We start from the raw sequence: 23283 nt of genomic DNA on the forward strand, positions 1-23283 counted from the left end.
TGTCGTTCTTGTTTGGGAGAGGCAGATCGCGGGCTGCTGCCGATCTGCCCAGGCAAGCTCGTGATCACATTATGAAGCTCGAAAGCCCTAACGGGGTCTCCAAGGTGAGTGTCGGGATTCCTCGGGCGTTCGCGGCGTTGCTTTCTGACACGACCAGGCTGAAGAGCTTGCTCGCGTGCTCAACCAGATGAAGGTCGTTCTCCAAGGCACTCAAGGTATGCAATATACAGACGCCGCCCACGCTTCCTAGTACCGTTACTCTCCTCCGTCCCACTGTTCTCAGCCTAGCCATCTGGGTGCATTAACACTAGCCTAAGAAACTGAGAGCTCACCCGAGCAGATCTATCAGCTCGTCACGGCTCTGATAGACGAAGACCTGCTCCACCTGCTAGCTACCAACCTCTATCGCCTACCTTTTGAGTCGCGAAAGGATACCCAAGTGATCTTCTCTTATGTATTCCGCTTCCGGCCCGCGGCAGCGGCTCCCAAGAGCGACCCCATCGCCCTGTCATATGTGGTGTGTAACAGACCACAAGTCCTAGTTGAACTCTGTCGCGCCTATGACCACAAAGAAAGTGCCACTCCTGCGGGATCTGTTCTCCGAGAGCTCCTCAAAAACGAGGCCGCCGCTGCCATAATCCTATATGACGACGGGGATGAACCTGGATCTAGTTGTAAAGGCCTCAATGCTATTGACCGCAACCGCCCTCAGAGCGGCCGCGGAGTCTTTTGGAAGTTCTTCGACTGGATCAACAAGAGCTCCTTTGAGGTTGCTGCCGACGCGTTTACGACTTTCCGGGTGGGACATGACTGCTACACTTGAAACGCGAATTCTTTGAGCCAGGCTTTCTAACCGGTCAGCAGGAACTCTTGACGCGGCATAAAGACCTGATCCCGAAGTATCTATCCACCAATTTCGAGCTCTTCTTTGACAAATACAACAACACATTGGTCCAGTCAAACAGCTATGTCACCAAACGACAATCCATCAAACTTCTTGGCGAACTGCTGCTGGATCGCTCCAACTATAGCGTCATGACGGCTTACGTCGATAGTGGCGAGCACTTGAAAATATGCATGAATCTTCTTCGAGACGACAGGAAAATGGTCCAGTATGAAGGGTTCCACGTGTTCAAGGTTTTCGTTGCGAATCCGCATAAATCCATTGCCGTCCAAAAGATTCTTCTCATGAACCGCGAGAAGCTCCTGGTCTTTCTAGCGCACTTTCTCGAGGATCGGACTGATGACGAACAATTCATTGACGAACGAGAATTTTTGATTAAGCAAATCCGTAATATGCCATCGACTCCCGTGGTCTCTCAACGATCTGTTAGCGCATCATAGTGTATCTCGATTCTTAGAGGGGGGAGAAGAGGAGAGGGGGGGCATAGTTAGAACTGATGTTATATGAGCGTCTTGCTATCCCGCCTTTTTTTTAATCACATCACGGGGGTTTTTGTTTTGCTCTCTATCCTCATTTGTATTGGAGTTTAGCAATACTGGGGAGTTACGGCCACGACAAGTCATCTGCGGGTCAAGGGGCGTGCTATTAAAGAAGATAATATTACAAACTGATTTGGTATGCGAGCAAAAACAGTTCGGCGAAATATGTTATCATACCCCAGCTCTTGAACCACACTCTAGCTTTCCGAGCAACATGTCATGACTTGCTACTGTAGCTTTTCATCTATTTCCTTCGCCCTTGTTCATCTGCGCCTCTTGACCGAAATCTGCTCAAACCCAATATTGATTCGCAAAAAAAAAAAAACTAAAATACAGCGCGTTCATCGTTGCCTAGAGAGCAGCACGTTGACGCTTTCGCGAGCATTTTGGCTGTTCCACACGCTGTTGTTCCCGCCCCGTCGCCACTCATCGCCAGCAACATTTTCGGCATCGCTTGCCGCTTCGCCCATGATGATTTCGAGATCCCGTTTTTGCGAACTGAGCCAACTCTTTACGAAACTGGCAGGGTCTTCGCTCAGCGATGAGAAGAAGGAGTGTTTGGCCTTGGACATTGAGATTGCCTGCACAAGCCTGGCCAACTGCTCATCTAACGCGGTAATCTGCTTCAATGAGGCAGCGTATTGAGGGTTGTTCAACAAGGGGCGCAAATTAGCCTTGATAGGATCCTCCACCAGCACCTGAACATCATACACCGTAGGCTGAGGATTTTTGTTAAATTCCTCGTCTACTCGAATCGTATATGGAAGAGATATGGGGGCCAGAGGGCGAAGGTGTGGCACAACATATTCGCCGAGCATTGGTATAACACCCGAATCTCGCCCGATAACCTAGGTCATTTAGTAATCGTGAACAAAGGGAAGGGAAGGGAAGATTGCTCAGGTGCTGACCTTTTTCAGATATGAATCGCAACGAAAGTTACGCCTTTCTTCATCTTCTTGCAGTCCAGATAGTCGGATGTATTCCCACAGCGCCATAACGGCCTCGTGTTGCGTCGCTTCCTTCATATCAACGATTTGCGCGAGCTCGGGAGTCAGCTGGTATCTTTCGGGCGACTCGTGTCTCTGTAAATTGATCGTGATGTTCATGTTCTCATCTCCATTGCGCTTGAAAGTGAATTCGTCAAAATCGGCTTCAGGTGGCACGGCGGCACCTGCCTGGCCCTGCGAGGCTTCTGGCCGTCTCCATTCCACGTTATGTTCAGAGCCGTTGCGGAACCGAGAGCGATCAAAGTCGACAGTAATAGACTGGAAGAAGTGTGAAAATCGATGCTTCTTTTGGTTCGCCTCTGGGCCGGTAGGTTTCTGGGCCGAACCGCCTCTTTCTTGTTTGTCCGCTGCAGGAGAGCCTTTGGACGCCGCATCCTCGTCCTTTATTTGATCGTCTTCGTCCAGGAGATAACCCTCGATTTTCACCCGGTAGGACGCCTCCGTAGCCGGCGTAAAATCGAAAGAATCAGCATTGAGGCTGTTTCCTTGCCAGATCTGGTCTTCAACGTTATTGGTTATCCAGATTCGCAGGGTTTTCCGTAACTAAGAAACTGTAAGCCACCGTGTACAAACGTTGTGTCGAGTGGTGGGAAGGAGGCTGACCTTGGAGCTTCGTTTTGCGTCATCGAGCACATCAAGTCGTTTTCGTGTAATGGTAGCGTCAATCAGCCTCTCGATGTCTCTCAATTCCGCATATCTCTTGACGCCATCCGGGTCGATAATGCAATCTTCCACGCCATCGGGAATATTCTTGTCTGTCGGTTTGCGACTTCTCCGCTTTGCCAACTCGCTGGCGTGCGCTTGCTGCTGCTGCTGCTGAGCAATTTGCGCCTGTGTGAGCGGGACCGAGGGATGCGGTCCAGAGGACATCATGGGCCCTGGGCAGGTAAGAGCAAGTTAGAAGAAATGCGACTTGGCTGCTGGACAGAGACAGAGGGAGATGCGCATACCAATTCCACCGCGCCGCTGGTTCGGGGGATGCGGCGACCGTTGCGGCGGCTGTTGGGTATAGGCACGATACTGTTGCTGCATCTTGATGAGAAATCTCAATGGGGCCAGGAATAGCAAACAAGAGCCAAACCGGTTGCGACTGCTCGGGCTGGTGTAAAGTGAAACCGCGTCGCGAACACGGGCGGCGATCTTGGTCACGTGCTTGCGCTAGAAGATGGGCATCGTTGCACAAGTATGCAGTACACTTATCGGTGGTTAAATACCCATAGAGTCATAGGTACTGAATACTTTTCCGGACCATTGCATGCACCTTACTGGGGTACCTGTACAGGTACGAGATCGTAGGCGATCGTCAAACCGCATGTCGACAAGGTTGTATTTCTACATCAAGGAGTCAGGACGACATATATTAGGAGGTATTATTATTATTATCTTTGCTTCTGGTACTAGGTAGCCCTTGCGAGAGAATTTTTTTTTTTTTTATCAACAGTCAGATTTGATGTCCTTTTACTAACCAGTATCCGCAGCACCAGCCAGTTCTAACCTTTGCAGTGCCTCTTCTTCTGCTTCTTGACGGCATGCTTCCTCATGATATCTCTCAACTCTCCTATAATTCTTGGGCCCAGTTACCATATCATTTGTCTCTGTATCAATGAGCCATACAAAACACCAAGGCGTGTGGTGCGGCGCGTTTTGCCAAAGGGGACTCTGCCGATCTCGAAGCGAATCTCGACGGTTCGCGGCTCGATAGTCGACGTCCAGATTTTCGAGCGTAACTCGAACGGGAGATTAGAAAAGTGTGTCATTGGAAATGCTGCGCGGCCTTGGCTTCGACCTGATGATGTTTCGAAGAGAATTCGACAAGAAGCACAGACGTTAATGCGTATAGCGCGGACAACTTCTATTACATGCAACACAGTTTGCACAGGAACATATATCCATTGACCTTTCTCTCCTGTGTTGTTACTCGCTCTGTCCTTTCACTCACTTAGTTTTCTTTACCATAAAGATCGTTATTCCTTCGCTCATGGCTCTCACCCTCGGCTCACGGTTCTGTACCGCGGTCTCGCGCCCTGACTTACAGCATGAACCCTACCACGACCAAGAACTACCTCGATTGGTACAACAACGTTGATGGCAAAACTTGCCAAGAAACCAGAGCTTTGTTCAAAATCAGCCCCGAGGAGTTCGCGAAATGGAACCCTTCTGTTGGCGTCGACTGCCACATGTGGATTTAGGCACCCTACTGCGTCCTGACTCAAGAGAAGCTTGATAGATTGACATTTAAAACGACTATTACCAGCAATTCAGCACCCATCAGCACCACTACGACATCCACTCTGGGGCCTTCTCCAACCGCGTGGGATGACCTTGGCTGCTATGCTGACAGACCGAATCGGCCAATACTCGAGAAGCTCGTCAGTAAAAAGGGCGGAGACGCCGCCCTCACAATCCCCAAGTGCCAAAACGCCTGCTACCGCTTAAACTTCATATTTGCAGGCGTCAAGGCGGGCAACGAGTGTTGGTGCAGTAGTCACGTTGTCGGTGAGTGGACGCCGAATGCGAGCGACTGCAACATGGCCTGCACCGGCGATGAGACCCAGATCTGCGGCAGCAAGGATTGCCTTGGTGTTTTCGAGGCATCACAATCCGATATCGTACGGGGGCCCAACTCCAGCTCCAGTACCAGCATTCCAGGAACTTCTACTACCATCACCGAGATGGGCAAGGTAGCTCAGACGAGCCAAGCTAGCTCCGGGGCGATGAGGAATTTTGCTCTGTTCTAGCGAGGGGATTTATATTTCGAAGCAACTCTATCCTCTTGGATAAATTGACCTTTCCACCTGGTTATTCTGTATAAAGTAAGGCGACGAAACGAACAGAGATTAGCGTAATTCCCATCGAGGTTCAACTAGGAATATATCACAGTACAAAATAGGATGACACCTATAGATGGCAGGTAGCCTTGTTGTAAGGTTTCTTAATAAGTTCAGATACTATTCATGTATCTATATATATGAATGTGGCTATGTACAGGTATATAAACAACTATTTACTTGATGACTTTGCTCCTCCAAGAGCTTCCCCCCCGTAACATCTTCAATGTACAAGAAGCGCCTGAAAATAGGCAGCTTAGTTCAGACCGTTCCTGATGTTGTCATACTTGGAGTTGGGGTAGCTCAGCAGGTTCTGAGTCGTGTCCAGACCTCCAAGAGCTCTGTGGCTGGTTCCAATCAGAGAGTCAGATCCCTTCTTGTCGGCTGAGGCCTCCCAGAACATGCTACCTCCCAGGCCAAGAGACTTGAGGTAGGCAACCTTGGTGTTGATCATGTCAGGGGTATCGAAAGAGATGAGCTCCTTGGTGTTGGCGTTGTAGCTGTAGTAACCCTTTGCGACATCATCGTACTTGATGGTGGCGCCGGACCTGGGAAGAGCCTTGTAATCCCAGATACCAGCCTCCCAGCTTCCAGTAGAGCCACCACCTCCACCTCCAACTCCGTTGTAGGACTGGCCAATACCACCGGTGTTCTGGAATGATCGTCCGTAGATGGGCATGCCGAGAACAATCTTGTTGGCGGGAACACCTCCGTTGATATAATCCCTGACAGCAGAATCGGTGTTGAAGGGGGTGGCATTGGGGTTGGACGGGTTGGCAAACAGGTTGGCGTCGTGGCCGGTGAGGGGGCTGAAGGAACCAGCGTAGTCGTAGGCCATGAGGTTGATGTAGTCGAGGACTTGGCCAAGATCGGCCAGGCGCAGCTTGGAGTAGTTGTCCTTGCCAGCTGGGGCAGCAATGGTGAGGAGGAAGTGGTAGCCAGGGGCGTACTGGGCAGCATAAGCATCCAGCTGAGATCGGACTTCCTTGAGCAGAAGAACCATGTTGGAGGCCTGGGTGGCATCGGCAGGGTACTCCCAGTCGACGTCAATACCATCGAAACCCCAATCCTTCATGAAGGTAATGGCAGTTCGCGCAAAGTTCTTTCGGTTGGCATCCGTGCTTGCTGCGGAAGGGAAGTTGGTGGACCAGGTCCAGCCACCGATGGAGAGTAGAACCTTGAGGCCTCGGTTGGCCTTCTTGACCTTGAACAGCTGCTTGGCACAGCCGTAGGCATTGGTGCCGACATCATTCCAAGCTATTATGAGTGTAAGTATGTGTACTTAGTATCTAGCCATGAGAGGGAAACTTACAATCATCGGCATAGTGCTTCTCGAAATCAGCGTAGGTATCGCCAGAGACACTGAAACACAATTAGTAACTAGAAAGCGGCTTTTGGAGATATATTCCCTCCGGGATATCTGGCTTACACTGTGCCGTCTGCCTGGAGGTTCATGAAGGAGTAGATGACATGAGTGACATCTGATGCCACCAAATCGGCAGGCTGGAAGTTGCGGTCGTAGATGCCCCTTTAATCACTTATAGTCAGCATTGAATCTATGTGAAGCTTATTGGTTTCACTCACCAGTTGGTGAAATAGACGGAGTTTGCGTATCCGTTGGCTCTCTTCTCAACAGAGCGATCTTCGGTAGCCAGAGGGCTTGCAGAGCTGAGAGTAGCCTGCAGCGCAGCCAACAGGGCCACAGATTTTCCGAGGAAGCTCAACATGGTGAATTGCTTGTGATGTTGGTAGATCGTTCAAGCTTGCCGATGCTGAATTAAACTTTCTTCTGAAGCGCTGGATGCGAACCAACGATGTTTATATATCTGGCTGTGGAGCCTTCCAGATGCTCTACAAAGCATGATGCTCACTTATGAAGCTTCCCTTTCAGGCCCTTGGCACCAACATGTAACCCATGCTTCTTCAATAGTGCTATAGCTCGCAATCAATGGCAACGTTATGCCCCGGAGCTCATGGTTCTCCAGGCGTGCCACCCCTGTCCCGTGCTCAACGTCCAGCGGCTCTCGACTGGCATGGATAGGCATGTCCCGGCGCGAACCAAATCGAGGTGGAGGTCATGATTAGCTTCAGCGCCATATCAATTACGGGCATCTCATACCCTCGCCAAGTCTAGCAACGTTGCTAATGGCGGCAAGAAGTCGGTTGCTCTGATATGCTTTTGGGCGATATCCGGCTTCCCGGGGGAAGGGAATGTCTCAGGCAGGGGTCATGCTGCCAGGCACGAAGCGCCGGCTGATGAAGCTACAGATTGCAGAAAGCCACCATGTGCTCAAGATGCATCCCATTGATCGGACCTACTTGGGTTGGTAGGGGGCACATGTAAGTGCATCTCGTGCATCTGGTGATGCCCCTCGCAGCAGCGGCGATGTCTCAAAAGGCGCATATGCACGAATAGAGCTTATCGTGATTAGCGACTGGCTGGAGATAGTTGTGACAACGTGGTATCTCGAGTATTTGCCGCTCCCTGCTGGAATTCTCGACTGCGGGCGTGATGCTGCTAAAGCCTACGATTTCCATATCGCGCCGAGGAAGTAGTTGGATTTTACCGATTTGGGAAGGCGATAACGGGGTACAGCGGGCCTGCCTGGATAAGCGCGCCGAGGCCAAGGAGTTGCTCCCCTGCATCTCCATCTTCGAGGTACATGCATGTATACAATGCTGAGCTCTCGCGTCATGTTACCTGGTAGTACGCGTAGTAGGTACTACTAAAGCACGATAGAACTTGTATGAGTACAATACTCGACTATCGGTAGTACGAGCGTAACATTGGGTAGGTACCAGAGAAAGAAAGAACCTACTACAGGTAGTTGTCATCTCCTGCAGAACAACCCCACGGGGGACTTTAGCAGGGCGGTTACGGCTTCTCTTTAAAGGGCATGCATACGCGGGGGGCAGTACTACCTACTACCTCAACATATCGGCCTGTGAGAAACAACAACTGTTGGTACTAGGTAGGTAGGAGGTAGGTAGGTAGGTAGGTACATGTAGGTAATTCCAACTGGCATCGTCTTTGAATTGCCTCATGCATTTACCGACTGATATTACTGCAAATTGTTTCCACTAACCTTTGTCAGTAGGTAAGTATCTCGAACGCCCTACCAAGGCTGACAGGGAGATAGGAAGCATAGGTACGTGTAAGAAATAAACATCACATAATTCTACGAAATGAAACACCACTAGCTGACATCTGCTGATATCGACAAGGAACAAGCAGTCCTTGGTGGAGGAGACGAATTTACTCCGTGATCTGACTAACTGGGCATTGAAGTTGTGACCTACCAAATGGGGAATCGTCGTGCCTGGAAAGGCCGCCTGTGTGTCAAGCGGAGAATACCAACGGTAGTAGTTTGGCCGCGCGAATCAGCATTCAATATAAGCTAGTAATTAAGGTAAAATGCTAGTATATTCCGTCGTGAGGCGGGGCTCTGAATAGCACTCGAGCAACCCTGTAATTTAGTAGTATAATCGACCTTCCAAGTCGTCAACTCGGCGGTTATTAAACTGCCGAGCCTCTTCAAGGGCCGGAGAGAGCACGCGTCAGCCTCACTTCACTACATGTGTCTACAAGAGGTGCAGACCTGCACACATGCCTACGTGGTACTTGCGATGTATCATGGAAAATACCTATCAGATAACAGGACAACAGAGGGAATTTCTCAGTATAAACCTCATGTGGAGAAGCAAAGCATCAAACACTTACTACTAATAGATAGGCAGCATGTAGATTTCGTTCGGTTTACTACCAATTATCACAGATTTACCTGGAACCCCCCTTCTAAAGAGGTAGTTGTCATTGTAGCAGACAGACGAGTCGCCTGATATGCCCTATCGGCGCCCAAAACACCATCATCAGATACTGCCACCACCTACCTTCCATCTTAAGCTAGCCTCCAACCCTCTCTCCCTACGAGATGCATAGGAATGGCAGGCTGCCCCAATGACGGGTGTTTCTTGTTGCAATCAATAGGTAATAAAAGACGCAGTAGCAGATGCAACATTAGACGGTAGCGAGGGCAAGAACGCCATACGCACACAGCTAACTCTATCTTCCTGGCGCCAACATGTCTCTTATTGGCTGCAAGACTCTTCTCTCTCCCTATAACCATCTCCACCAGAGATATCTTGGGTGGTTGACGACGATGAACTAACCGGTGGCAGGCTGGGCGATCTGTATTTCGCAGCCCTTGTATTGTTACAGAACTAGCCAGTCGATGAACTGGATCTCGGTCGCCGAAATATTATGTTCCGTGTGTTTATCAGGCAGCATCATCTAGACAGTTTCGTTTCGGCCTCACCTCACTGGAAAGACTGGGGGTCGCAGCAAGTGGGCCTGCTAGCAGCGGTCGGTTCGTGCCATGACTTCTACTACGGTCCCTGAGTTTAAGACGACGAACAATGCGGCCTATGATCGGCATGAAGACGGGAGTGTGCCAAATGTCACCTGCCTATTTCCTAGGTCTGACTCTGGATATGGCTCAATAGACGACTCACCACACCACCCTAAAGCCGATTATGTTTCGCATCTTGACGGGGCTGGATCTCGCCATAGCCCAGGGCTGTCAGCTGGGAGAGCGAAGAAAGCAGCATTACCACGTCTTGCCAGATCGAACCAGAGCCCATGCTCAACTCCGGCGCGTTATTGTCCATTCCTTGCCTGGAGCCCACAGCAGCTGAGCCCGTTGCCTGATTGTAAAGATGGCGCCAAGAAGTCGCTCTCTCAGCAGAAATGTGTCACTGGAGGTCCACGTACTCCAGACAGATTTGTCCCCCGACGGGATGGGGACGAGTCTAGCCGGCAGGTGTATCAGACGACAAAGCCTCTTCAGGATCTCTCACCAGCCGAGAAACTATTAAGAAGAAAAGGGGTCTCCTTGGCTCAATTCTCCGCACCCCAACGTCCTCCAGCGCGTGCCTCAGATGAAGCCCACATGGCACTGGTTAGCCACCCACTCAGTCAAGGTGATTCCAACTCCAAGGGGGGGGGGGGACATGGCTGAGGATGTCGACTTGCTGACTTGATAATCATAGGTGGGGGTGCGTTGTCAAACATCCGTTCGGAAATCAGGCAGCCCAGCCAAGGCAATGTATGGAGAGTAGGCGGCCTGGCTCCTGCAACGCCTGAGATGGACCGCAGCCGCCGCCGTCCACTCTCAAGCAGCACAACTGCTCGTCTCTTTACCATGTCTGTGGCTACGGCGAAACCTAGTCGCCGCGATGACTCTCGTTTTTACCATGGTCGCGTTGCGTCTGCACTGAGAATTGACCGCATCCGCCGCGTACTGGAGTTTACTCGTGGGGGGTCGATGATCCCTGACTTCCCGACTCGGACGATGCCGCTCTTGTTAGCAGACTAGGAGCATGCATCTTGGGCACGTACCGATGATGACGACGGTCCAGATGAACTTCTTGGTACGAGGCTAAGTCTGTGCTATTTAACTCAAGATAACGACTTATTAATCTTTGGCAGGCAATTGTAATCCACTGCCGAGGCGATCCCTTCCTGCAGCTCCTTTTAGGTATTCAGTCTCCCTGATTTGCAAACCTGTCCAGTCAAGCTAACGTGTGCAAGAGTCCTTGATGCACCGGACCTGCGTGATGATTTCTACTGTTCTGTTCTGGCGTACTCGCCAAACTGCCAAAAGCTTGCGGTTGGCCTAGGGAATATCCTATACATCTGGTCTAAGGGGTCAGGACCTCGAGCTATCCATGGATCTGCTGCGTCTCATGTATGGCTTACATCCGTTTCCTTTTCGTCAGTGGAAGGGGGAAAGTGCATTCTGGCTATAGGACGATCGGACGGAACCTTGGTGCTCAAGTCCACCTATGACGCGCTTCCTCGCTTCCAGGTGCAACAGCCCTTCCCGGTGTCTTGCGTGAGTTGGCGCCCGATCATCACCCTGAGGCCTTCCAGGAACCCATTCAACCCTGGAATCGCTGTTCAGACTGAGGACCTTGTCATTGGTGATGACACTGGCGTGATTTACTACTACGTGGTAGAGTGGCCAATGGGCTGGGAGGTGACACGAGACACCTGGCCGGGAACCATATATCTTATTGCCAAAGTTTCACTTCACAGCCAGCAAATATGCGGCCTGTCTTGGTCGCCCAACGGGAGATTCTTCGCCTCCGGTGGAAATGATAACTTGTGCTGTCTCTTTGATATAGACACCGTGCTTATCGAGAAGCAAGAGTCTGTTCAAAACAGCGCCCCATGGTCGGGATGGCACTTGGCCACCGGCTGCACCAGGGAAGGCTTGATTGATCAAACAAGATGCCCCTTACCTCCAGGACGCCTGCTCAAGCAAAACCATGCCATCACTAACTAGGAGGATGCAGCCAACGTTCGACCTGCGAGGCCATCGCCCATGGCGATTCGGAGGTTGGGCCCTGGGTCGGAGAAACATCGCTGGATACACAAAGCTGCAGTCAAGGCCATTGCATTCTGCCCATGGCGCGAAGGACTGGTTGCAACGGGTGGTGGGTCTAATAATAAATGCATCCACTTCTTCCATACAACTTCAGGCTCAGCTTTGGCTACAATCGCAGTTTCAGCTCAGGTGACGGCTCTCATATGGTCGTCGACCAGACGCGAGATTGCCGCTACTTTTGGTTATACAGAGCCCGAACATCCCTATCGGATAGCCGTGTTTAGCTGGCCAGAATGCAGGCAAGTGGCGGCGATCCCATGGGACGGAGATCTTCGAGCATTGTATGCCATCCCGTATCCTCGGTGGCCAGCCAAGACCAAGGCCACGAATCGCGATCAAAAACTTCGCGACGGATGCATTGTTGTTGCCTCGAGCGACAAGAGTGTCAAATTCCACGAGATCTGGTGCAACGAAGGAAAGATGCCAGGGGGAGGAACAGGGATGCTAGGGGGCAGCAGCGTACTCGAAAGTCTTGAGGGCATTGACAAGGAGGGTGATGTGATTCGTTGATGGCTCTTCAGCGTCATTCGTGAGAATTCTAGATTGCAAGACCAATAACCATACCTATTTATATAGCAGTACATCCGCTCCGGATGAAAACACACCTAGGTTGTGAAAAGAAAAAAAAAACATAAAAATCATCCTATATAAACAAATATGGTGATTATCAGTGCCAGAGATCTAGGAAATTAGGTGTGCGCCATACTCAAGCATCCCAAAAATCGCACCCAGAAGACGCAGAATACCTCAACGCCAACGCCAGCCTTGTATGATGTGAACCCAGCAGTTACTCATATCTTGTTCACTCATTTCAAAATAGCAATCAATAGCACAAGAATAACAATGAGGATGAAGATGATTGCCATCTGCTTGTTGTCTGATGCGCTCCTTGCAACCTTTCCCAGGGCTCTCTTCGCCCGATCTAAACGGCTTTGGTGGCGATCAGTGGCATGGTCAACTTCATCCAGAAGTTCCATGTGGCTTTCCAGTTCGTCTCCAATTTGCATGCTGAGCTCCCGTTGTCGGCCGATGGACGCCCCTAAGCGATCAAGATGGTCGTCTTGGTCCTGTAAGATTTGGGAATGGTATTCGTGAATTTGCTGATTTGACAGCCCATTGGCATGGTCGCTATATCCCATTGACTCTGATGAGGCATTCGGATCGTCGGTGTAGCGTCCGTATAGCTGTTGGGTTGGTGACGAAGCCGTTTCGCTGAACCGCACCGTCTTTGATTTGCGATTGGATCTATTGGCTGGATCTGCCTCTTCGCCGGCGTCTTGATCGGATGGCGGGTTGGAGGATGGGCTGGAGAGCGACTGGTACTGAGATATTAACTCGTCATACTGCTTGTGCAGCGCCGGAAGAGATTCCGTAATAGCTTGGGCGGCACTGCTAAAGAATTAGTAAAAAGCGGCAAACTATACGATTCAAGGGGGAGAACGAACGCTTCATCGCCAGCCTGTTGGAGGCGAGCGCTATCCTGGTCCAACGAAGCAATGCCATTACGAAGCTGGTCAAACGAGCGCGAGATGTCACCGCTGAGGGTGGTGTCGTCGGGATTCAAGGACTGGGCGCGCTGCCACTCAAGCAGCGAGAGCTTGATGTGGTCGGCTAGCAAGAAGAGCTGCGATGGGTTGGACATGTTGCGAGAGGTTTGGAATGTATTGTTGGAAGCATCAAACAAAAAAGTTTGAGGGGCGGTTTTTGCTTGCGAGAGGGCATCGCCCGGGAGGTACAAAGGTACTTTTGGTGTTCAGTGTGTCCGCTTTGAGATTGAGGCAGAGGCAGAGTTGCGACGAAACGAGGCGCTAAGCAGGCTACCTCGGTAGGTACTTGCGGCGTGTGGTAAGATTGGGTGTGCTGTCAGGTACCTTCTTGTGGAATACAAACATTGTGTACTATAGTCTTGATGCTTTTTAAGGGGGGACTTTTTTATCTCTCATTACACGTGTCTTTCTGTGCCTAATCATTTACTTGATGATTTACTTTTCAAGTTGGAGATGTAGAGTTTTGTAAGTATTGCAACTTGAAGATACTACCTTAGGTACATGTGCTGTGGTACCTTAGTACCAATGTACCTGAGGTTAGTACGCGGAGCACGGGCCCTTTTGTGCTTTGCAGCACCTAGAATGCTAGAACCACCAACTAAACTAAGCTCTAACGCGCCGTGATTTGGTTGGCCTGTCGCAACGTCATCTGGATTCACCCATGAACCTGCGCATTTATCATGCTTGCCATCGCAATCCTCGAGCTTACATCTGGACAACCTCTCGCTAGCCTACTGGACCCTCGTCTCCCAGGAGCATGAGCATCGTCCTGCCGGGTAAGCCGCAGTCAAGACTCCAAGGTCTGGCTATTGGTTATTGGAACAACTTACACCTGAATGTAAGCTTGTCCCATTCGTATCCCTGAAGCTCGGAGCTCGAGGAGAGCAGCAGCTTACCATGTGTTTCCTCCAACCACCCAGGCATACATTACCGGGAATGCATTTACCATCCTCGATGGACTGCAGACAATCATTCAGACGATATACGACGACAATGACGACCCGCTGCAGGCAATAGCCATTGACGAGCTGACGGGCAAAATCGCGACGAGCACGGCGACGCAAGTTCGAATCTACAAACCATTGGGAGGGCTACAAGAAGATGCACTAAAGGTCACACCATCCTGATCATTCGCAATGTATGAGATAATGAGCTCACATTTCAACAGTGGGCGCTCCAAGTCACCTTCGATGTACCTCAGGATGGCGCTGGAACAACATGCGCGTTGTCTTGGGGCAGCTCAGAAGAGCTTTTAGTTGCAGGCAACTACCTGTCTCTGTTCTGCACTGGGGAGCACCCCGGGCGCTCGTGGGAGCAATGGCTTCCCAGCCCTGCCAAGACCGCGACACTGTCGTATGACTCGGCTTATATTGCCTCCATCGCTGACCACGACTACTTCACCAAAGTTTGGCGCCGCTTGACCTATGGCTCTAATGACGTTCGATTCGACTTGGCCTACCTATCTCACCCAGATGTTGTCACGAGCATCAGATGGCGCAAGCCGTTCCATGTTGAACAAAACTCAGGCAATGTTTTGTACACCAGCTGCTTGGATGGCCATGTACGTGTGTGGATCCCAGTTGATACGGCAAATGGCTGGCAATGGCAGCTTTGGGGGAAAATCAACGTAACCGAATCAATGCCAACTGGTACCCTTCCGCAAGAGCCATGGTTGGCTTGTATTATCGATGGGCGAGATTTCACAGCTTCCGTGGAAAGGGCCATAGAACAGCGAATGGCAGATGATAGCAGCACTGACGACGTAGCGTTGGATCATTTGGTAGCTATTGCGAACAGGAGCCCTGAGATATGCCTCGCCATGAATCGGTCGGGATTCTTGACTGCTTGGGCTCTGGAGAATGTCGGTAGTACGTTGGCGGACGATCGCCAAATTTTCAACATTGCGCAGACAATATCACCGGGACTGGAAAACCTTTCTAGCCTTCTACCTTCGAACGATTTATCTCATGTGGAAATCCAGACGTACTGCAATCGGAAAAATGGACAGCTGCGGATACTACTTCACGTTTTCGATGGCAGGATAGCCATCTTTGAGTGCAGCGCTGCAGATTTATTTGATCCCACAACCAATGATAAACGATTGCTGCTTCATTCGATATGGTCCGGCCACTCTGCATCAATTAGGAAAATTGTGCGCAATTTCAGCGGCCGGGCGGCGGTATCAAGAACAACGGATGGCGAAACCGTCGTGTGGGATCACTCGCCAACAAACCCGGTTGGATCTTCACATGGATTCCTTGATTTCCGTCGCCGCAGCATTATTCCCGAGGCCGGCCATATTCACCGCATTTGCGTTCTCCGTCAAGGCCGATTTGTCATTTTACACAGGAAGAATGTCATATCACTTTGGGATTGCCGGCATGGAAAGGGCAGCATGCTCGCCGAGTGTACGTATGAGGCACCGGGCAATCCGCTTTGCCTTATTGTTTTGCCTAAACCGCAGGATGCAAGTTATAGAACTGCACACATGGCCATGATCACATCCAAGGGGCATGGGATTGTCTGGCAGCTCAGTCTTCCAAACTATGCCAAGGACTCAACAAGTACCCTAGGAGCGGGGATCGAACAGTTTTGTCAGTTTGATATCAAATCTGATGACGATCTGAAGTATGTTCTTCCTGTTGACCCTGCGGGTTCTGGTCCCATAACATCTGGATTTCTGGACGTCTTCGCCCGGGATATCGCCATGTCTTGTACTCATACCGGCCGAATCGACCTCTGGACAGCTCGTGTTGATCTGGAACGCAAGAGCGTTGGATGGCTATCAACGTGTAATGCTGAAACGGGATTCACAGAACCGGCGTTGACTAGCGGCAGTATGCTCAAAAAGGTTGCAATAGTGAAATCGAACAGGTCAACTCTTGCCATATGGGATGTTGGTGGATCTCGTCTCGAGTTTGACGAAGACTATCATTCCCAAGATGCTATCCAGGATCTTGATTGGACCTCAACTCCCGATGCTCAATCGATATTGGCTGTTGGGTTCCAGTATCGTGTTCTTCTCCTGTCTCAAATGCGATTTGATTACTTGAATAAGGGCGCCGCTTGGGCCCCAATTCGCGAGATTAGCATCCGTGAACTGACACCCCATCCGATCGGAGACTCAACATGGCTTGGTAATGGCCATCTACTTATCGGAGCGGGAAACCAGTTATTTGTCTATGACCGACGTGTCAGTGCCGAGGAATCACTTACTACTGATCTTAGACTGCCTCATCGTCAGGATGGGACATGGGATCTCTTTGAGGCTGTGCAGAGATTTAACGGACCTCTCCCCGTTTTCCACCCGCAGTTTCTCAGTCAATGCATCCTCGCAGGAAGGAACAAGCTCGTGCGACGAATTCTCGTGGAGCTCCATAAGACGTTGAAATTTCTTGTTCCAGGAGAATCTGTGGATAATTATCTGGGAATTGACCTGCAAGAGTTTTACCAGCCGGAAGTTGTAAGATACATCCATTCTTATCTATGCATAGGTAGGTATTCAGCTAACCATTTGTACAGGAAAATAGCAGCCAAGCACTCAAAACGGGATTCAGTTATTTAGATTCAACCGCAAAGGGAGAAGATGAGGAAGTTTTCACCGAGGAGATTGCCACTTCAATCAACGAAAGACTTACTCAGCTGGGCATCCCCCAACTCTCAGGCCATGAGCAGATTCAATTAGTAGACATGATTGAGTGCGTGGCATTGGTGGAGCGAGAGCGTCGCTCGATAGATGAGAATGGAGCCCGTTTTATGCTATTTTTCCGACAGCACGCACTTCGAAAGGGGCGCACGAATGAGATACAGCTTTCCTGGAGAGAAATTAACTGGGCGTATCATTCTGGCAGCCAGGACATTCTGTCGGAATTTGTCTCTCGACAGAACCATAACGTTTTGCTATGGGAGAATGCTCGAGAAAGCGGCATATTTATGTGGCTTACTGACACACAACAATTGGTTTGTGAAATTCGCATGACGTATTATAGCAGATGTGCTAACCTTGGGTAGCAAAAAACATTCGAGGCCGTCGCAAGAAATGAATACACCAAGAACGGAGATAGAAGCCCGGTGGAGTGCAGCCTGTTCTACATTGCGCTTCGTAAGAAGACGATACTGCAGGGGCTTTGGCGAATGGCCGGGGGAGACAGAGAGCAAGCCACAACGCAGAAATTCTTGGGTCACGACTTTGAGGATCCCAGATGGCGTACAGCTGCGTTGAAAAATGCGTATGCGCTGTTGAGCAAGCGACGGTTTAGTAGGTTGAATTAAGGAGACTTTGATGGGATACTCTCTAACAAGTAACAGAATATGCGGCTGCCTTCTTTTTGTTGGCGGACAAGCTGGAGAATGCTGTTGAGGTCTGTCTTCGTCAATTGAAAGACCTACAGCTGGCCATTGCCATCACTCGCGTATACGAGGGCAATGAAGGGCCCGTACTACGAAAACTACTACAAGAAGAAGTGCTGACAGTCGCATCGCGTGAGGGCAACCGCTGGCTTGCATCTTGGGCATTCTGGATGCTGGGCAGAAAGGACATGGCAGTGAGAGCGCTTGTGGTGAGTATTGTCAATCGAAAAGAGTTACTTGGAGTTTACGATGAAGTGCAAAGACTAATGGATATATTTACTTACTAGACTCCCATATATACCCTCCTTGAGACACCTTCCTCGCCAGATTTAAAGTCTCGGTCTTTCTTAACGGACGATCCCGCCTTAGTCGTACTTTATTCCCAGCTGCGACAGCAAACGCTTCAAACGTTACGAGGGGCCTCCAAAGTATCGCCCAAGGTGGAGTGGGAATTTGTTCTTCATAGCGCAAAGCTTTACGATCGTATGGGCTGCGATCTTCTCGGCCTTAGCCTAGGTACACACACACACACACACACACACACATCTTCCTATTTTTGTTCAAAATCTGGCCGGATAGCTGACAAGGGTGCACATTAGTTCGAACGTGGGAATTCCAACAGCAAACAACGACTGGACTCGGAGGCGACATGAACCCATTGACGCTCTTGAGACGAAGAAGCTCGCTCGTTGTCAACGATCTCCACACATCGGAGCTACACGCCAAGATATTGACCGAGCGTGAACAGGTTAAGCGTCCTGTAGCGCCGCCCTCGACCTTTCACGAGCCAGATGCTGCATCATTGCTTGATAGTTTTGGTTTGTAAAGCAAAAGTAACTGTATATACACGAAGGGTTCAATGGGAGAACATTTTGGTATGACGGGGTGGCAATAAGTATCATTGATCTTGTCTCAACACGCATGTTTCTTGTATCCGTCGTAATGATATCCCGGGCTGGAACTCTGCTCACGAGAGCCAGCCGGTTTTCGTATTGGCCAAGCCCCCTGTATTATGAACGTGCAACGTTCGTCGATATTGTTGTCCAAGTCGATAAAACCATTAACCAGCAGATTTGTTAGCCATACTAGGGAATGCAAGCCTTTAGTCGGCATAATCATCCTCCCCATCTCCACCCTTGCCGTTGGCATCCTTGCGAATGGGAATCTTGATGCCTTGAGCGGCAAATGTCTTGCTCAAAGGCGTGCTTTCGCAGACTCCGGGGAACTTCTTAGCGGAATAAACGTTGAACACCTCGCTAAAGCATGATGCCAATATCGGAGCCCTTCCTGTATTGACCTTGCCAACCCCTCCGGGAGCGCCAACGTTGACAAAAGAGAATCGTAAGCTATGCAGGCAAGTTAGCATCTCCACTTGTACAAGCTACGCCAAAGGTACCGCCTTACCGGAATGGTCCTTCTGTTCGGACACTCAGATCTTGCAGGACAAACCAAATACCGAGATGATCCGTTGTATCGGTCAGGCGAAATGCGCTTGCGGCCAAGCTCCCAATAAGATTCCGTGTAAACATGCCCTGGGGCTGCCCACCGACCACGGCCATTTTCGTCAGGGAGTTTGGGTCCTGCATATATCCTCCGAAGGCCGCTCCAGGGAGCCCAGCGTCCGAACCAAACGCCTGATGCCGTGGGAAATACTGTTGCGGGGGGCCGTATGTGGTAGGCTGATACGCTGCAGAGACTGCGAATTTTAGATTAGAATGGTCTGCAATGTATCAATAACAAAGATGGGCAGTCTTTGCGACAACGTACCTTGGTTGTAAGTAGACTGGGGAGGCTGAGGAGGCTGAGTCTGGTATTCTTGGGGGTAGTTTGCAGTGTGTGGCAGACTATAAGTGGCATCACGACTCGGGGGAGGGATGCTTTGGCCGTATGTCGGGTGCGAGCTATCTCCAATGGTGATGGATGCATATGGATACGTTACTGCGGATGCTGATTGACTGCTTGTGGAAGAGCGAACGAGGTTGACCTCGCGTGTGCCGTCTTCGTTCCACAGATCAACGTTGAGTACAAACATGGAATGGTCAATATCACTGAGATTGGATAGGTTAGAATGAGCCTGAACTCGTCGACATAGGTATCCGACCGCACTAGATTGTACATACTTGCAGTCTATCTCCTTTCCGGTAGCGAGATCGGTGATGACAAGCCGTACGCAGGGCGGTGGTGTTATTGGCCGTCGATCCTATGAGGCTGTGAGCAGTCTGCTGGAAGTTGTTGCGAGTGGCGTGAGGACCAAGGCATATGAACTGACCTTGTCACCGAAGCCGCACATGCGGGCTCGTCGAGGCTGCTGGACTACATCGAGGCTTGGAAGCTAGATTAGCTGCGTTGGATCAAAAAATGATGGCGGCGCGGCGAGGCAACTAACTGGTACTTCCGACCCGTAAGCTCGTCGCTCTTAGAGAATGGAACGAGCATACTTGCCGACCCAACCTGCTGTCCCTCGGCGTGGATCAAGGCACTGAATGATTCGCGAGATCCGGATTGGCGTTCGAGGACATGCTGAGGCGGAGGAGGGGGAGGAGGCTGCTGCTGCTGCTGCTGATCTCTCTGCTCGCTGGACGCAGGGTCCAGCACCCGCGGTGGCAAAGGCTCATGCTGGAGCTGCTGGAGCTGCTGGGGGTGTGTGTTGTAGGCGTTGATGGGTGGCGGCAGCTGGTGGTCTCGTTCCTGGTGGTGATGGCCCTGGCTGCCCTGGCCCTGGCCCGGGTGAGGTTGAAAGTGAGGCTGCAGGTGTGGAGGAGCTTGACTCTGGATTGGAGAATGGGGACCAGCACCCGGTGGAAGTGGATGGCGCGGCTGGTGATGGTACAGATGGTCCAGAGACGCCGAGTTTGACGCCGAGCTGGGACTTACAACGGGAGGGAGAGACGGCACAGGGCCATGACTTCCGATAGGCGCCTGCCGGGGCACATCAGACGAGCCATAGGCCGAATTCATGGTTTCGAGGTCGGATGGTCAACCAGCTTTGGCATTACCTGTGGATATTCTCAGACAAAGTGACAGACACGGAGCATACAAGTCAGGTAAGGATGCAGGACTCTAGCGGCCTGCCTAGCCCTGAAGCGGGATAGCAGAATCCCACTCGCGGCTGGCTGAGTTTAAGAGATGAAGGTGTTTAGTGGGAACAAGGGCGCGTGCTTGGGATGGAGTTGTCAGTATGATTTTATACATTACCATGCTCGGAAGGGCTTAGTCGTATCGACGCGTGCGGTCAAGAGTAAGATGAATGTACATGACTAATAATCATACTAATTTAGAAACAGGTCTACTTTTGTTTTTTAAAGTGTATCTATATGTTAATTTTTTTTTGTTATAAAAAAGTTGATTTAATTGTAATTCTTTAAAAAACTAATGTATTACGCATTAAATAGCCAATAGCTGTATAGTTATTACATTAAAACATTAAAAGTGTGAAATTCCAACCGTCGTCTTGAAAACAATGTAGTATAATAATAAAAAAGTAAGGATAAAAATAATAAAACAAAAGTCTAACCAATTACCATACAGCATTCCCATAAGTTGAAACCCCAATACTAACAAGAGATCCCCCCCGCATAGCACCGGCCCATGTCTCATACCTGTAACCGTCTAGGTCGCCTGACCGCACCGCGCAGCCCCATGACACATACACATGTAGGCGTCATCTCTTTCCAATCGACAAACATCATAAGAGTCATACGGAAGTCAAGGCAGAAACCACTGCCCCAAGTCTCAAGACTTGCCCTGCTTCCGACGCTGCGGCTCTGGGCCCCTAGATATTCCAGAGACAACCGAAGACAAGTCCACCTCAGCTTCTGTAGCCGTCTCGTGCTTCTCGTTCGGCTGGAATCGTTTAAGAACAGCACTTATCATCATGATAAACCAGTAAAAGTTGAGGAAGTTGAGAGTGGTGTTTGACACGAGATATGATGTTGCAAGCCAGGAGGGAACGGTGGTCTCTGACGTCGTAAAGATCATGACGGGCGATTGAGAAAACGTCTTTGCTGGGTGAGCATTGACAACAGACCACATGTCTCTAAAGACGCAAAACGATTGAAAGGTGCCATAGATGAGTCGGCAAGAGAAGAAGCTGAAGAGCAGAAGAATGCCGTTGTAAAGCTGGGCGCGGGATCCAGTCATGTTGACCTTGTCGAAAAACCAATGAATGTTGAGGAAGGGCGTGGAAAGCTCCCAGAGGATGAAGACAGGTCCGTAATAGTTGACAAAGGGACGCTGGTGAACGGTCAGTAAGAAACCATCAATGTGTCTTTGGAGAAATTACATACAAATCCAAGGGTGTAGACCAGCAGAGCTGCGATGGCGTGCGCAAGAGTTCCGAGCCCAAACACGTCCAGGTTGAAGCTGGTCACAAACAGATCCCATACAAAATAGCCAGCCGCCAAGGCCTGGACCATACCTGAAGCACCGGTATAGCCCCATACTCTCTCTTCCTGATCCATATTGCCTCTCTCTTCATCTACCACCATGATCCAGATGGCAATGAGGTTGATCAAGGTGCTTTGGATAAAAGACACCACGTGAGCATCCCAGTTCAGCCGTCGTTTGCGAGATAATTTGGAATAGTGCTGGGGCGCTATTAATCTCGACAGAATCGGCGAAATGGGCCAGAAAATGAGTGAATAGAATATGGCAGACAGAAGCACTTCGTGGATATGCAGCGGCAGCGAAGGGAGGCCGTAACGGTCACTGAACGGCTGCACCAGCTCGGACAGCCATGGTATTGGCGGGACGAAGAAGGGATCCTTCATTGTAGAATATCTCGGGATCGATCGCACGGGGAGGGGTTTCGTTTCGTCTATGGCGGGGGATATGTAAAAAGGTAAATGTTGAGCTTTGTTGGAGTTGCAAGTGTCGAAGTGTAAGTAGTACTTAGGTAGGCAGGCAAGCAGGCAGGGAAACTTTATTAGGGGCGGAACAATGCTAGGTACTACCTAAGCTTAGCAGGTAAGGGACCTAGCCCAAGGAGGGGCTCGCTCACATGAGGGTAGCAGCACGAGTACAGGTACTACGCTAATACCTGTGACCTTGGTAGGTTAGTAGGGTAGCATATGTATGAAGATAAGCGATAACAGGAGTACATCCTTGCAGGGAATCAAGACCACAAATCCTACTACTAAACGTGTATAGAGATCAAGTACTTTGTGCTCCGTTCTTTGCAAATTCAAATGCGTGCCTCTAGTACTCCGTACCTTACGTACAGGTAACCTAGGAGGTATGAGGTATGTGGAGCATTGACTCTGGTGCATTAGGAGGCAAGTACCTACCTGTAGTATGTAAAAATACATTATAATCACGAAATCTCTGGCTCAAGTAGGCCAATCTTATTCCTGCTTTTTCCTTTTCCTTTTCCTTTTTCCTCCCCCTCTCCCTCTCTTATATGTCGGGTATATTTCTGCATATTCGTATTAGTACCTTAACACCCGGGTACTGCACCAAGCATGTACATACGAGCTCGTGCTACCTGACCTGACCTGACCTGTGCTAGTACAAGGTAATATTATTTTATACAAATGTTAGATTGAATATGGAGCATCTCTTACTCCTTTAGGAGATCTCGTAAGGCGCTGGCTATAACTTGCTGAGCTGCTCCTCGAGTACGTACCTGGGATTATGCACTAGATGAAGGGAGGGCCGAATC

General features: G+C 50.2%; 9 protein-coding genes across 9 annotated transcripts; 4 read left to right on the plus strand and 5 right to left on the minus strand.

Annotated features, from left to right (window-relative positions):
• Positions 1-71: 71 nt before the first annotated feature.
• Triagg1_9798 (uncharacterized protein) lies at positions 72-1344 on the plus strand (the record flags this gene model as incomplete). Its single annotated transcript, XM_062904796.1, has 4 exons — positions 72-104; positions 158-215; positions 318-799; positions 865-1344. 4 exons carry the CDS (start codon positions 72-74, stop codon positions 1342-1344), a joined length of 1053 nt encoding a protein of 350 aa, XP_062751255.1.
• Positions 1345-1784: 440 nt separating this feature from the next.
• Triagg1_9799 (uncharacterized protein) lies at positions 1785-3482 on the minus strand (the record flags this gene model as incomplete). The annotated part of the gene is made up of 4 exons (XM_062904797.1): positions 1785-2291; positions 2352-2993; positions 3054-3328; positions 3401-3482. The coding sequence occupies 4 exons, from the start codon at positions 3480-3482 to the stop codon at positions 1785-1787; spliced, it is 1506 nt and encodes a 501-aa protein (XP_062751256.1).
• A 1004-nt stretch (positions 3483-4486) lies between these two features.
• Positions 4487-5188, plus strand: Triagg1_9800 (uncharacterized protein; the record flags this gene model as incomplete). Its single annotated transcript, XM_062904798.1, has 2 exons — positions 4487-4629; positions 4705-5188. The coding sequence occupies 2 exons, from the start codon at positions 4487-4489 to the stop codon at positions 5186-5188; spliced, it is 627 nt and encodes a 208-aa protein (XP_062751257.1).
• A 346-nt stretch (positions 5189-5534) lies between these two features.
• Positions 5535-7005, minus strand: Triagg1_9801 (CAZyme family GH18; the record flags this gene model as incomplete). The annotated part of the gene is made up of 4 exons (XM_062904799.1): positions 5535-6535; positions 6591-6640; positions 6708-6806; positions 6863-7005. 4 exons carry the CDS (start codon positions 7003-7005, stop codon positions 5535-5537), a joined length of 1293 nt encoding a protein of 430 aa, XP_062751258.1.
• A 2649-nt stretch (positions 7006-9654) lies between these two features.
• Triagg1_9802 (uncharacterized protein) lies at positions 9655-12237 on the plus strand (the record flags this gene model as incomplete). The annotated part of the gene is made up of 5 exons (XM_062904800.1): positions 9655-10258; positions 10328-10640; positions 10869-11493; positions 11626-11776; positions 11846-12237. The coding sequence occupies 5 exons, from the start codon at positions 9655-9657 to the stop codon at positions 12235-12237; spliced, it is 2085 nt and encodes a 694-aa protein (XP_062751259.1).
• A 296-nt stretch (positions 12238-12533) lies between these two features.
• On the minus strand, positions 12534-13369 carry Triagg1_9803 (uncharacterized protein; the record flags this gene model as incomplete). The annotated part of the gene is made up of 2 exons (XM_062904801.1): positions 12534-13116; positions 13173-13369. The coding sequence occupies 2 exons, from the start codon at positions 13367-13369 to the stop codon at positions 12534-12536; spliced, it is 780 nt and encodes a 259-aa protein (XP_062751260.1).
• A 662-nt stretch (positions 13370-14031) lies between these two features.
• Triagg1_9804 (uncharacterized protein) lies at positions 14032-18450 on the plus strand (the record flags this gene model as incomplete). Its single annotated transcript, XM_062904802.1, has 8 exons — positions 14032-14050; positions 14118-14386; positions 14443-16737; positions 16797-17234; positions 17286-17532; positions 17583-17833; positions 17912-18140; positions 18224-18450. The coding sequence occupies 8 exons, from the start codon at positions 14032-14034 to the stop codon at positions 18448-18450; spliced, it is 3975 nt and encodes a 1324-aa protein (XP_062751261.1).
• A 276-nt stretch (positions 18451-18726) lies between these two features.
• Triagg1_9805 (uncharacterized protein) lies at positions 18727-20582 on the minus strand (the record flags this gene model as incomplete). Its single annotated transcript, XM_062904803.1, has 6 exons — positions 18727-18970; positions 19029-19320; positions 19392-19672; positions 19745-19824; positions 19894-19948; positions 20011-20582. 6 exons carry the CDS (start codon positions 20580-20582, stop codon positions 18727-18729), a joined length of 1524 nt encoding a protein of 507 aa, XP_062751262.1.
• Positions 20583-21356: 774 nt separating this feature from the next.
• Triagg1_9806 (uncharacterized protein) lies at positions 21357-22393 on the minus strand (the record flags this gene model as incomplete). Its single annotated transcript, XM_062904804.1, has 2 exons — positions 21357-21857; positions 21911-22393. The coding sequence occupies 2 exons, from the start codon at positions 22391-22393 to the stop codon at positions 21357-21359; spliced, it is 984 nt and encodes a 327-aa protein (XP_062751263.1).
• Positions 22394-23283: the final 890 nt, after the last annotated feature.

Source organism: Trichoderma aggressivum, assembly GCF_033847375.1.
Source record: "Trichoderma aggressivum f. europaeum strain CBS 100526 chromosome Unknown scaffold_059, whole genome shotgun sequence".
NCBI lineage: Eukaryota > Fungi > Ascomycota > Sordariomycetes > Hypocreales > Hypocreaceae > Trichoderma > Trichoderma aggressivum.